At 38.7% G+C, this 12,470-nt stretch overlaps 1 protein-coding gene and 1 long non-coding RNA gene across 2 annotated transcripts; one reads left to right on the forward strand and one right to left on the reverse strand.

The window, feature by feature from the left end:
* Positions 1 to 1,371: 1,371 nt before the first annotated feature.
* Positions 1,372 to 4,103, reverse strand: LOC121878655. Its single transcript, XR_006091201.1, has 2 exons — positions 3,991 to 4,103; positions 1,372 to 2,288 (listed from the first exon to the last, which is right to left on the reverse strand). It is a non-coding gene; the product is annotated as an uncharacterized LOC121878655 (long non-coding RNA).
* A 1,558-nt stretch (positions 4,104 to 5,661) lies between these two features.
* Positions 5,662 to 12,040, forward strand: LOC121878654. The gene is made up of 4 exons (XM_042384977.1): positions 5,662 to 5,962; positions 10,288 to 10,419; positions 10,882 to 11,017; positions 11,988 to 12,040. The coding sequence occupies exons 1-4, from the start codon at positions 5,750 to 5,752 to the stop codon at positions 12,038 to 12,040; spliced, it is 534 nt and encodes a 177-aa protein (XP_042240911.1). The 5' UTR covers positions 5,662 to 5,749.
* The last annotated feature ends 430 nt before the right edge of the window (positions 12,041 to 12,470 follow it).

The raw sequence follows: 12,470 nt of genomic DNA on the forward strand, positions 1-12,470 counted from the left end.
TCAAACAACCATATTAATTTTTTTACATTCATTTTACTACAGCTAAACTCAGGGTCTTATTTTCTTCAGTTTTATATGTAGAACCAATCAGTCACTGGTTTTGTAAGCTGTAACATAAACAATGCCGGCAGCCGTCTCGTCTCCTCTAATATTCCACGTATTATTAACAAATTGAATTGTTAATTTTGCACACAGAAACATTAATTCAATAAAAGCAAATTCAGAAACATTAATTAAAATATATATGAACAGTAAATAAGTGTTGCTTTCATATTCTTATGTAAAGTAATGACGATATGTTTTCACGTGTGCGCATGCGCACCTACATACGCGATCTCTCTTTTTTCTTTACCATTATCGTTAGCTACTTCTATTGTTCCATTTATTAACATTAAATAACATTACTTAAAACAACCATATTAATTTTACTACAGCTACAACCAAAGTCTTATTTTCTTCAGTTTTATATGTAGAACCAGTCAGTCACTGGTTTTGTAATCAACGAAAACAATGCTGTGTCATTTCCTCATGTGTTTTAATATTCTACATATTATTAATGAATTGTATTGCTCATTTTGCACACGTAACATTAATTCAATAAAAGACATTCAGTAATGAACAATAATGAATCTTTTGTACATAAGAGGAATGACGCTGTTTACACGATTATGCACGTCGTCTGCACGTTGGCGGGCCGTTCAAACCCGTCGAAATTCAAGTTTCCGCCGTCAAAATTTTTATTTATTTTTTTTTTTGTGTGTTCCAATAAAATACGTTAAGAATTAAAAACTCGCGAAATTTGAGAAGCTACTATACGATATTTAACCCTTCAATATGTCTTCAAAGAGACCATGATGCAGAGAAAGTGGTACTAGTGCTTCCAAGCATAAGCACAAGTCACTATCTATGCAGGAAAAGGGTGAATTTCCATGGTCCAGCACCAGTCAGATCCCGAGGTTGCCAGACTAGAGAGGTATAACCTGTATAAGCTAGGCAAGTTCAGGCGCTCCATTCTCTCATGGTAGTTGAGGACAATCAAAATTCGGTTTAGCTCAACTTGCTGTGAAAGTGGGAAAAGCTGGAGATGAGGTGGCCTGTGAGATATCATGTTTCCATTGTTACATGTAATCGAAACTATATTAGTTGTGAAAAAATCATTACAATACTCTAGTGTGGCTTAGAAATAAAGAAAATATCATATAAAATTATGTAATAAGAAAAATGAAGAGCATGGGTTTGTATGTGTGGGCAGTGATGTCACAGCATACACACAGTGCAGCAGGCACGCACACATCTCTAAGTCAACTGAGTGAGTGCTCGGCTGGTTTGAGTGTGGAAGGAGCTGGGTTTTTTTTTTCATAAAATATGTGCTTTTGTTTTATAATATGCTATTTATCAACTTTATTGTTTATCTTAAAAGATGTTGTAGTACAGTACATGTATGCAATTTGAATTTTTGTGTTAATAAATCCGTCGTTTAACTTTGAAACTATTCGTAATGAACTCATTTATTATTATTAGGGAGTTCAGTCCTCGCTGTTTACTGCCATGACATTTAAACCTGTTGCTTGTCCTCCATGCTTCGATGTTATCCTCATTTAGTAATAATTTTTTTTTAATGTTAGATTTTTCAGGAATGCAACCCCACCTACTTTGCTGTCTCTCAGAATCGAGTATGATGAGTAGTAGTAAGTGATGGCTGTGCATGAGTTGATTTATGTGGTGAGGCAAGAGCACAGACTGCAACCACACACCATGGCTCTCCCTTGTCCTGGTCCAGTGGTGCAGGTAGTTGCAACGAATGGGGAGGAGAGTTGCAATGGACTGCCAATAGCCCAGTTTGTTGGGTTTTGCCTTATTAGCCTGTCCATTTTGCATTGCCTTCATCTGCTGGTGTAGTCATTGGGTTCCCTTGTTGGTTATCTCTTCCACCTACACTGCCATTGGGGTCTTACTGGAGTTCTGTAAGCATGTCTCCGCTTCAGATTTTTCGCTTAGGGTTTACACCCGTAGTCTTATACCTACCAAGGTTAATCTGCAAGGCAGTGGTTAGTAGGCACCAGGACATGTCCACATGCCTGTGGGTCTATGTGCTGTCCCTCTGGGGCCCACTGCTGCTCCGAGATCCCCTGCTGGTCTAGCCTGGCCCCACGAGGCACCCAGTTATCATGTGTTGCCACGAGGAGGCACAGCAGGAGTTTTGATGGTGAAGAGGCTGTGTACTGGTAGGGGAAGACTTACAGAAGGTTGCTTCTTTGTTCGTCATCAGAGGTAGCCAGCGGCGGCAGCTGAAAGCGAGAGGTAGCAAACAGTGCTTGCACCTTAACACTAATATAATGCTGTCACACTAGATGCATTACACCACCCTGTGTGCACACACACACACACACTTTTAAATGAGGGATACTTGTACTGTATCAGACTACAGGTACAATTTACTGACATAAATTGTAGATACTTTTAAATACAGTAATACCCCGATTTACGCGGTCAATTGAACCCGCGGAGTAGCACGTAAAACGAGAAACGCGTAAAGTGAACAACATAACATATGGGATTAATTGAAATAGAGACCGGGCCGATTCCCAAACTACACTTTTTCAGACACAATACCTACGTTGTAGTAAAAATAACATCTTAATTTTATGATGGTATGCACACAATTAAGAGAAATATCAATAATATTAGGTTTTTAACACTTACATTAGTAGAAAAGATGGCTGGGCACACGGGGATGGGGGGTTGGTTCCGAGGCAGAGGGCAGATTATTGGCCCTCACCTGTATCACTTGTATCAATTATATCACTATCCACCACAGAGGCTTGCAGGGCCTCTTTGTCAAACCCCTCAAAGTCCATATCCTCACTATCACTGACTTGGGCCGGCTGTGGTGGGTGGCGGGTGAAGAACTCAGTAATGTTTTGATGACTGGGCGACCTTGTGCGCACCCTGCCCGCGCCGCATTCCGGTTCTGGCGGGGTACCACGTAAATGTGGAAACGCGTAAACGAGAACTGCGTAAACTAGGGTATTACTGTACAGTGTCTCGGTTAACGAAAGCACAACTGCTCTAGAAGGTTGTTTGTTAACCTAAAACCATTGTTTTGGGCGGGTTTTGGGTACTGGTTCCAGCTCACCGGCAAAATTACTCTAAATTCAACAAAAAAGGTAGAAAAGCACACTTACTTTGGAGGTGTGTATGTAGAAGGCCTGTGTGGATGCATGATGATGATGATGGGAATTAGAATGGGGGTGGAGGAGAAGGAGAAGAGAAGGAATTAAAAGAGAAGTCACCCCATGGCGCCTATTTCACCCATAAAATTTTAGTTCTCTTGGTGTAATTCAAGATTATTTTCTTTAAATCAACACTGCACTGCATCATATATTGTCAATATGTAAAATAAATTTCAAAATGACCAACAATTTGCATTCACTGTAGGCTGTGTTGGCAGGCTGGATGGCGTGCCACAAACTAGTGACCCTACCTTCAATTATGTTCAATAATTGTTTAAATAACTAAAAAAAATTAATATTAAACTTTTAAAATTATTGAATAGTATAAACTTCTTGATATTTACTAAAAGGGTAAGGAATTTGAGCCCTAGAACCGATTACTGTATTGGCGGACTAATACTACAGCTGGTGGACCGCCAAATGCAAGCTAAAACATGTGGAGGTCGGCTCGTAAGATACTCGTTAATCGAGGGATTGCTCGTTAACCGAAGTTAAGAATCTTATGGAAGGTAACTCGTTAACCGAAATCTCGTTAACCGAGGCGCTCGTTAACCGAGGGACCACTGTATACTTTTCAAGCTAACTTAAAGATGCCTGACAAAGTATATGTGAAGCTCATAAAAGTGTTAGAATAATGTTTCATATAGTTGGCATTATATGGGATTCAGGTCTACTAAGCATAAATTTTGAGTAGACTGATATAATATGATAAAGAACTCACTCAAGAGGCCTATGCTGTGCTTGTTTGTCTTACTACCTTATTATGCATTCCTTCAGGCTAAAGTTCTTCCAGCGGTGGGCGGACGAGAAAATCCCCGACGTATTCTGGTTTTCTGGGCTGTTCTTCCCCTACTCCTTCCTCACGGGCATACGCTGTGAATCATATTAAGGATTTTATTTTATATCTAAAGTTTACACTGACTATATGTTCATGACTAAATATTAAAAAAATGAAACTATTAAATCAAAAGACAAATTCAAATCATGACTGGAGAATAGTTGAAAAGTGTAGTGAAGTTAAATGCAGTTATAATAACAACAATTTTAAAAATACACAAATGAAACTAAAACAAATATATTATGCTAAATTGGAAAAATCGCTTACTTATTTACCTAATGACCACCCACAAGAAGTAGCTATGACAAGGGAAGGAGGCCAGTGGCCTGTGTAGGATCCCTCCAGTGTTCATGTTAATTTTGTAGAGGGTTATTTGAAGCCCAGTACTGTTCATGATTCTATAGCTTGGGCTGGTAGACCATTCCAGGTCTCACCATCTGTGTGAAGAAGTATTTCCTGATATTTGTTCTGCAAGATAGTTTGACGAGTTTGTAATTATCTCCTTTCAGGATATTGTATATTTTAATGAAATCTTCCATATTGTGCCTTGTCTGAAAGGTCTACTGAACTTGGATAATCGAGATGATATACAGTAGTTCTGGAATCATCTTGATTGCTTGTGCTGGACCTTTTCTAGGGATGTTATATCTTTCTGGAGGTAGGGTTTCCATGCTTGTACGCAGTAATCCAGACTGGGACATACTTGAGAGTTGTATAGTTTAAGGAGAATTTTTCTATCATTACCTGCATATTCAAAGGTACATTTATAATTCCCAAATCTCAATTTGCTTTTCTCACTGCTGGAGTTACTTGTTGTGCCACCTTCATTGAATGACTTATCACAACACCAAGATCTTTCTCCTTATTGACAGAATCAGGAAAGTGTGAAGGGACTTGCATTTTGTAATGTTAAAGACCATTTGCCAGTCTCAAGTCCATTTGAACAGCTCATGTGGGTAATTTTTGCCTTGTTGTGACATGTTCTTGACTTCTTTGACACCAATTGTCATTGGGTAAAGACAAAGGTGGCCAATCTAACTATCCAAAAAGGTGGAGGTAAAAATAAACTTACATTTGTTTTAGTGCAATATTACTCAGTGCCTACCAAGGGCAGACACATGATGACAATACTGCTCCTGCATGCCTACTACAGCTGTCACATGATGACAATACTGCCCCTGTATGCCTACTACAGCAAACACATATTGACAATACTGTACTGCCCCTGTATGCCTACACATATTGACAATACTGTACTGCTCCTACCACAGCAGATGATATAGCTACCATAGCAATATATGTTCATTCAAGTCTTTTCTCAATGTAATGCCTGAAACCAGAATCAAGATCAGACACACACACAGGTTCTCTCAGAAATTGGATGTCATTCATGAATTCTTATTACAGTATCAGATGTGTTCTATTATGGTACTTCCCTTCAACCATCAAGTCACAAATTTCTATCTGGTTTACCCGTCACTAAAAATCTAGCATCACCCACCAGCAGCAGCAGCAGCATATGCTTCCCCAAATATCACTCACTGGCATGCTCTCTAGTCATTTATGTACATTGCTGCTTCAGTAAAGTACAGTACTGTAAATTATATAAAATTTAATCTCATTTATCATAGGTTGTGTAATAATTTTGTACTGACAGCATACTCACTGTATACTCCATATGCATTTACACCAACAGGTAATGGAAAAGGAGGTGGAAGATATCATCCAGGAATGTATCAGACCCAACTTCGTGGAGTTGCCAGTGGTGATCGAGCGGCTGCCCACGCCAAATATGCAGGGGCAGTACTACCCCCTCGACACTGACCTCGAAGAACACGAATCGCTTCCTTACGATAACGACTCCCCCCAGCTCATGAAGGAGGGTGACCAGGTAACAAAATGCAGAAACAGATATCAAATGCCAGGCTAATAACTTTAGTACAGGGATTGAAGGAAGGAAGGAAGGGAAAGTAAGTAATAAATCAGAGAGAGAGAGAGAGATATAAACCAGATTAAGTGGAAGGGAGTATTCAGGAAAGGATGAAGAGTAGAGTCAGGTAAACTAAAAGGCTGTCTTGGTAAGAATTGGACTATGAGGATGGTGAAGACAGAATGGGAAATGAAAGATTAGTTATCAAAAGAGAACCACATAACAGAGAGGGAAGAGCTTGATAAATAATGAAGGAAGAGAGACCAGGTACAAGCAGAAATAGATAAGGAAGGATGACAAGATAACAAGTGGTAGAAGGATGAAGAAGGAACTGAATAAGGAGGGAAAAGGTAGCAAGATCATGAAAGGAGAAGGATAAATCTTACCAAGATGACAGGTATGCTAATAGACAAAGGAAAATGGCATATGTGTGCCCTATATTCAAACAGGGTGATTAACACGGCTCAAACAATTAAGGTGCAGCCTTCTGGAGTCATCCTACTTCCAGAAAAAATAAATAGAAGTTGGAAGTTACACAAGCCCCCAAGCCCCATCTGTACAAGCAGCCTAAATAATTGTGGCTATCTTGTCATCAGATTTACTACCTCACTTACTGTTACATACTACAGGTACTCCTCTACTTACGAACGCGTTACGTTCCTGAGGCTTGCTTGTAAGTCCATCTTTGCTCTTGTAGATACCAAATATATTGTAAAAAATGAAAATATTATGGATATATAGTACAGCTATACCCTTTAATACAGCTTTAAAACCTGGCTCACTCTTCTCCTCTTAGGTAATGTTTGTTCTATCTGGAATTTTCTTCAAAATAGTCCAGTCTCATCCACATTAAACACCTGTTCTGGCAGGTAACCCCCCCTCAGTGATGGTGTTTGTATCTCTGAAAGTTTGTAAGTTGAATGTTCTTAAGTAGAGGAGCACCTGTACAGTAATATCATTGTAATGCATTATTTTAAGAAAAATGGTACCAACCAATCATGTGTTATGGCTTTAGTTTTGTTGGAACCTGAACCCTTTTCTGGTTACTAACTGCACTGTAATCAATCCAAAACACTCAATGGTATGAACATAACACTGAAGCACTAAGATTTCAGTATCATATGTTTTTTGCTACAAAATACATACAGAGATATCACACATTTTATAGTAAGCATTCCAAAACACTTACCCGGTAATGATACACACATTAACACTTGATCCATACTCGGTCGGGTTCTGGAATGTTAAATGTCACCCCTGGTCGTCTAAAAATTTGGGGGAGGACTTAAAAGATGCAATTTGGTATATGAAACTTTAGAACAACACTAATTTTGGCTGTACTCACCATTTTGGAGTTTGCAGGGTGGGAAGTATGAAGCATAGGGTTTGTGGCCGTGTGGCATAAATTACCATGTTGCTACATCGTCATGTTTTCTACTCGTGGATTTATATCTTCACTGTTCCACTCACCTAATTTTATCATTTTTTTAACTTATGTATGTCTAATTTATTCATAACAGTGATTAGAGATACAGTTTTATTGCTTCACACTAACATTATTTACATTATGAACTGGCACTAGCGCATCTGACTACGTATTACTACTCACACACACACACCTGACCCTGCAAAATAAAGCAATTTTTTTTCTAAAAACCTAAGTATGTAAATGCCTAGCATTAACTCACCAGGCCAACATACAGGCAATTAAAACATCTAATAATTACTTAAATACGTAATATTAGGAGGACACGTCGCTACCTGGCATTTAATAGCAGATTTCGTTGTCTTAAGCAAGCCAAATGGTGAAATGATCATATAGGATGACCTGCCTGTAGCAGGTGTTGCTAAATGTCATTCTCCTTTCCCTACATGAAGGAGGGATTGTACACACTGTTTGCTGTACTGTACATACACTCTCTACATACTAGCATACACTGACCACTCTGCTATATGTACTACTGTACATATGGTACTTTCACTTTCTGAATGTACAGTACTGTACTTTACAGTGTGCATGAATATAATTACTTTTTACATCTTAATTAACACTATTTAAATGGTAGTCTTGGCTGATTATATGCTGGTACAGTACTGCACAACACAGTTTGTGAGCAAACAAGCTACTACTCTCATGATGCTAGAGTTTGAGGAGATAGACTGCAAGATACATCAGCCAATTTTAGGCATCCCATGCAGTCATATGACAGTACAGGTACAGAGTAGTAGCCAATCATAGCTCACGAACATTTTGAGTCTACCCACCCATATGCTCGGCACATGCCGATGCACGATGCAATTTTTCGGAAATTTGTTTGAATGCCCAGAACGGAGAGATTTTTCTTGGAGTGCTCAAAAAAATAAAATAAATTTCAGGGTAAAGGAAAGCCTTGAATTACGATGATTCATATTTAAAACCCTGGTTAGTTTAAGACCTGGTTCAAGTTACATAGTTATTTTACAGGTATCTCTTACGTTACAGAAACTCAGGTTGCGGAAATTCGCCCATAGTACTCATTTTGTAAATTATGACCACTATATTTGGGATATAACCTGCAATTAAATGCCAGGTAGCGACGTGTCCTCCTAATATTATGTATTAAGTAATTATTATTTGTTTTAATTGCCTATATGTTGGCTTGGCGAGTTATTGCTAGGCATTAACATACGTAGGTATAAAGCTAGATGTTGCATTCTGGACTATATCACAAAAACTGCTTTTTTAGAAAAAAAAAGTTTTTTTTTATGGTCATTTGCCCACCCGGGCACAGGTAATTTTTAATGACCCACATCAAGGCCTGGGGGGGGGGGAGGGATATAATAAATTAATAATAATAAAAATTATAAATACTGTAATAATAATAGAACCATAAATAAAAAAATAAAAATAATTAAAAAAATATTGAGTGAGAAATGATATATGTATGTTGTGTTGTCAAAATAAGAAAACAATTGAAACCCTGGGATAAATTATAAAAAATTTCAACACAAAAATTGTGATATAGAACAAAAAATGTTTTACAGAAATTATAATTTATTAAGGCTGAAAATCAAACTGGAAGGGTACGGAATTCTGGGAAATGTCCTAGTGTAGATAGATGACCTTCTACATGACCGCAAGCAATGTGTGGTGATTAATGGCACGAAATCATCATCTGTACCTGTCACAAGTGGGGTACCACAGGGCAGTGTACTGGGCCTGCTGTTGTTTGTTTCATAAATGACATGCCTGACATTGTACACTCCTACATACAAATGTTTGCCGATGACGCCAAGTTATTTCAGGAAAGCAAGAACCAAGCAGACTGTGAAGAGCTGCAGAAGGACCTCTGTGGGCTCCGAGAATGGTTGAAGAAATGGCTGCTGAAATTCAATGTCACGAAGTGTAAGAGGATGCACCTGGGGCGTACCAACGGTAAGGAGGCGTATCATATGTCCCAACGGGATGAAGAAACTGCACTATTTGAGACTGAATGTGAGAAGGACCTAGGTGTGTATGTTGACAATGAGCTAAAGTTCTCGGGCCATTGCGAGAAGAAGGTAAATCAGGCAAATAAATTTTTGGATCTTATAAGAAGGTCGTTAAGATATCTAGACATTCCGTCCCTCGTAACGATCTTCAAGAGTGAAGTGCTTCCCCATCTGGAGTACTGTCACCCTGTCTGGTCCCCGAGATATGCTACGGACTGTCAGTTGATTGAAAATGTTTAAAGGAGGGCCACCAGACTGGTGCCTGCACTTCAGCACCTCAGCTACCCTGAGTGATTGGAGCGCCTGAACTGCCTAGCTTATACTACAGACAGGCAAGGGGAGACCTAATTGAGGTGTATAAACATCTCAGGGGGCACTAAGTCGAGTGTCCTTACTTGGAGCTGGCAGATCGGTTCACAAGAGGTCACAGCTCAAGATTGAAGAAGCCGCAAGTCCAGAAAACTGTGAGGGCAAACTTTTTCGGAGTGAGAGTTGTGAACTCTTGGAACAATCTACCAGAAAGTGTTGTGATGGCACAGAGTGTGAGCTCTTTCTAGACAAGACTTGACCAACACTGGAGCAGGTTCAGGTACATTCAGGGCTGAGTACATGCCAATGCCGCCAGCAATGCGTAATATACAAGCGTGACGATACGCCGGCTAACGAGCCAATCAGTGGTGAAGAGGATAAAAGTAAAATAAGTTAAATGTGCCTTGATTAGTGACTCGGTTCAGCTGTGATCTGGTCTTCAGCCCCATCCCTCACTACCCGTTACCTTTTATGAAGGCCAACAATTTTTTTTCTTCACTTTCCAGACGGTGAAAGTCCCAACTGAACAGCAGGAAAAGGAAGACAACGAGAATGACTCACAGAGCCAAAGTCATGAATCTGATGACGTCATCTACCAGGTCATCCCTCGCCAAGCACAGGGAGGCACCTACACATGGGTTAGTAGGATGATAGATTAGAAAATAATATTAGAATAGAATAAGTAGGGGTTCAGGGGCTGGGCTCTTAATAATAAGGGTAGGGTTGATTGCTAGATAAATTTTTCCCAATAGTATTAGCAGATAGTCGAGCTTTACACAGTAACACACCTTGGATAAAACTCATTGGTTACGATATTGCCACTGCGCAAAGCTGGGAGAGGATTTAGATATTTAAGCTATACACCTAATAAGCAGGACAAAGACAAGTGAGGGCATCTTTGTTAGAATACCAGGCAAGTGAGGTTGCCTGGGCAGGTATATTATAGGTCAGGTAAAATAACCAAGATCAGTATGCATGATATGTCAAACAGTCAATTGGGTTATACCCATGTCATTCCAGTATGACAGACAAAGCAGTATGGCAGAAGAGTTTTCTACACCCAACATGCAGCCCCTTAATACCAATGTGCTCTTGTGCAGGGCTTCTTCCTGGAAGGTGCACGCTGGGATCGTGAACAACATTGCTTGGCGGAGATGTCAGCCAAGCAGCTACATGACCAGTTACCTATCATCCTTTTCCAACCTGCTGCCCTCCCAGACATGTCACACCATGAGGGTATGTGCCCCCAACACACCTTCTCTTTACTCATTCCTTTACCTTGCCCTACATGTTCAATTTAATTTTCTTTATCACTGAGTCAGACCAGGTATTCTCATCAAGGTGATTTAACCATATCATTGGTTAAGATTTTATGGGTACCTGAAAATTGCTCCATGTCAAAAGTAATGATATGTCAGAATACTATTTACAAAATGAAATTTGGTTTATGTACTGTATAATAAAACCTAGATTTCAAACTATTTGAAACTATTGAATGGATATAACCTAGAGTACAGTAGACAATTTTTTTCTGCAAATTGTTAAATGACTGGATTATTTTTATACACCAGTTATTCCTGTTCTCAGTGGATTTAAATGTAAATTAAGTGGTATACGTATATGTTTTAGTTTATATCGGCAAATATATCTTGGTGACAACTTTATTCACAGCAAAAAGAAAATCTTTACTCCTTTAGATTTTGAGATAAGACTACTGGTATGGTATGTCAAATTTTAAATAAATCATATTATTGATATTTAATACACTTAGTGGAGCTTACCAAAAATAAACACTCGTGACTTCTTTGCATGAAACACGAAGGGAATGTTCATGACAAGTGAACATAAAATTAAAATAACTTTTGAGCAGTTTGTTAAGATACTGTCATTAGTTACATAACCAAAATCTTTTGAAGGAATATGTAACCAATAACTTATAACTTATGATTCACAAATTTTGATGAGTCTGAGATGTTAATGACATTTCTGCTAACTGATGTTTTATTTAGATTAGCCACACTCGTATATTGTCCTGAACTTATTTGCACAAAAATACATCACTCAGATACTGAAGTAGAATGATTCAGCTTAGTGAATGCCAACAAACTCTCGATAATCTGGACTAATTGGAAGAAAGTTGATTCATAAACTACTTATTTTTATACATCATCAAATTGCCTGAAGATTTTCATACCGTTGTCTGCAGGTGTGAGCTGTAAATATGAAGACCAGGCAGAAGAGAAAGGCATGTACCACTAGGGTGTGTCATAGGAGGGAAGATCAGCTAAAACTAATGGCCCATCACTTTTTTGGTAGATTTTAGTGTATATAAACAGAAAATAATTTCAGTTTCAATATTTTGCAATCTTTTGCTAGGTAAATTTTAGCGTGAAATTTATCGAAAATCTAACGTACAGCTGCATTAGTGCATTACAATTAAATAGTGAACATTGCTTTCTGACTTCATTCTTTAACAACCCAACTAACAATATTTTTTCTGTTTCAGATTCTGATGCATTTATGAGTTGATAATATTTGCGATGGCTGTTTGTGTCAGGACGAGGAACCAAAAATCCAGCCATCTCAGTCACTATCTTGGGTCTGGGAGAGAGCTCCTGAAGTCGGAGTTGCCTACATTGAGAGATGCTTTGAGATACGGTGTTTTAATCAGGCAAATCAGTGAAAAGAA

The sequence above is a fragment of the Homarus americanus genome, unplaced genomic scaffold (assembly GCF_018991925.1).
Source record: "Homarus americanus isolate GMGI-L3 unplaced genomic scaffold, GMGI_Hamer_2.0 scaffold11225, whole genome shotgun sequence".
Classification (NCBI taxonomy): domain Eukaryota; kingdom Metazoa; phylum Arthropoda; class Malacostraca; order Decapoda; family Nephropidae; genus Homarus; species Homarus americanus.

Bases quoted from the DNA above. Each gene is read 5' to 3' on its own strand.
- LOC121878654 (XM_042384977.1), top strand. From the start codon at position 5,750: ATGCATTTACACCAACAGGTAATGGAAAAGGAGGTGGAAGATATCATC. The intron at 5,963-10,287 runs GTAACAAAATGC...TTCACTTTCCAG, and splicing joins TCATGAAGGAGGGTGACCAG to ACGGTGAAAGTCCCAACTGA. The intron at 10,420-10,881 runs GTTAGTAGGATG...GCTCTTGTGCAG, and splicing joins AGGGAGGCACCTACACATGG to GGCTTCTTCCTGGAAGGTGC.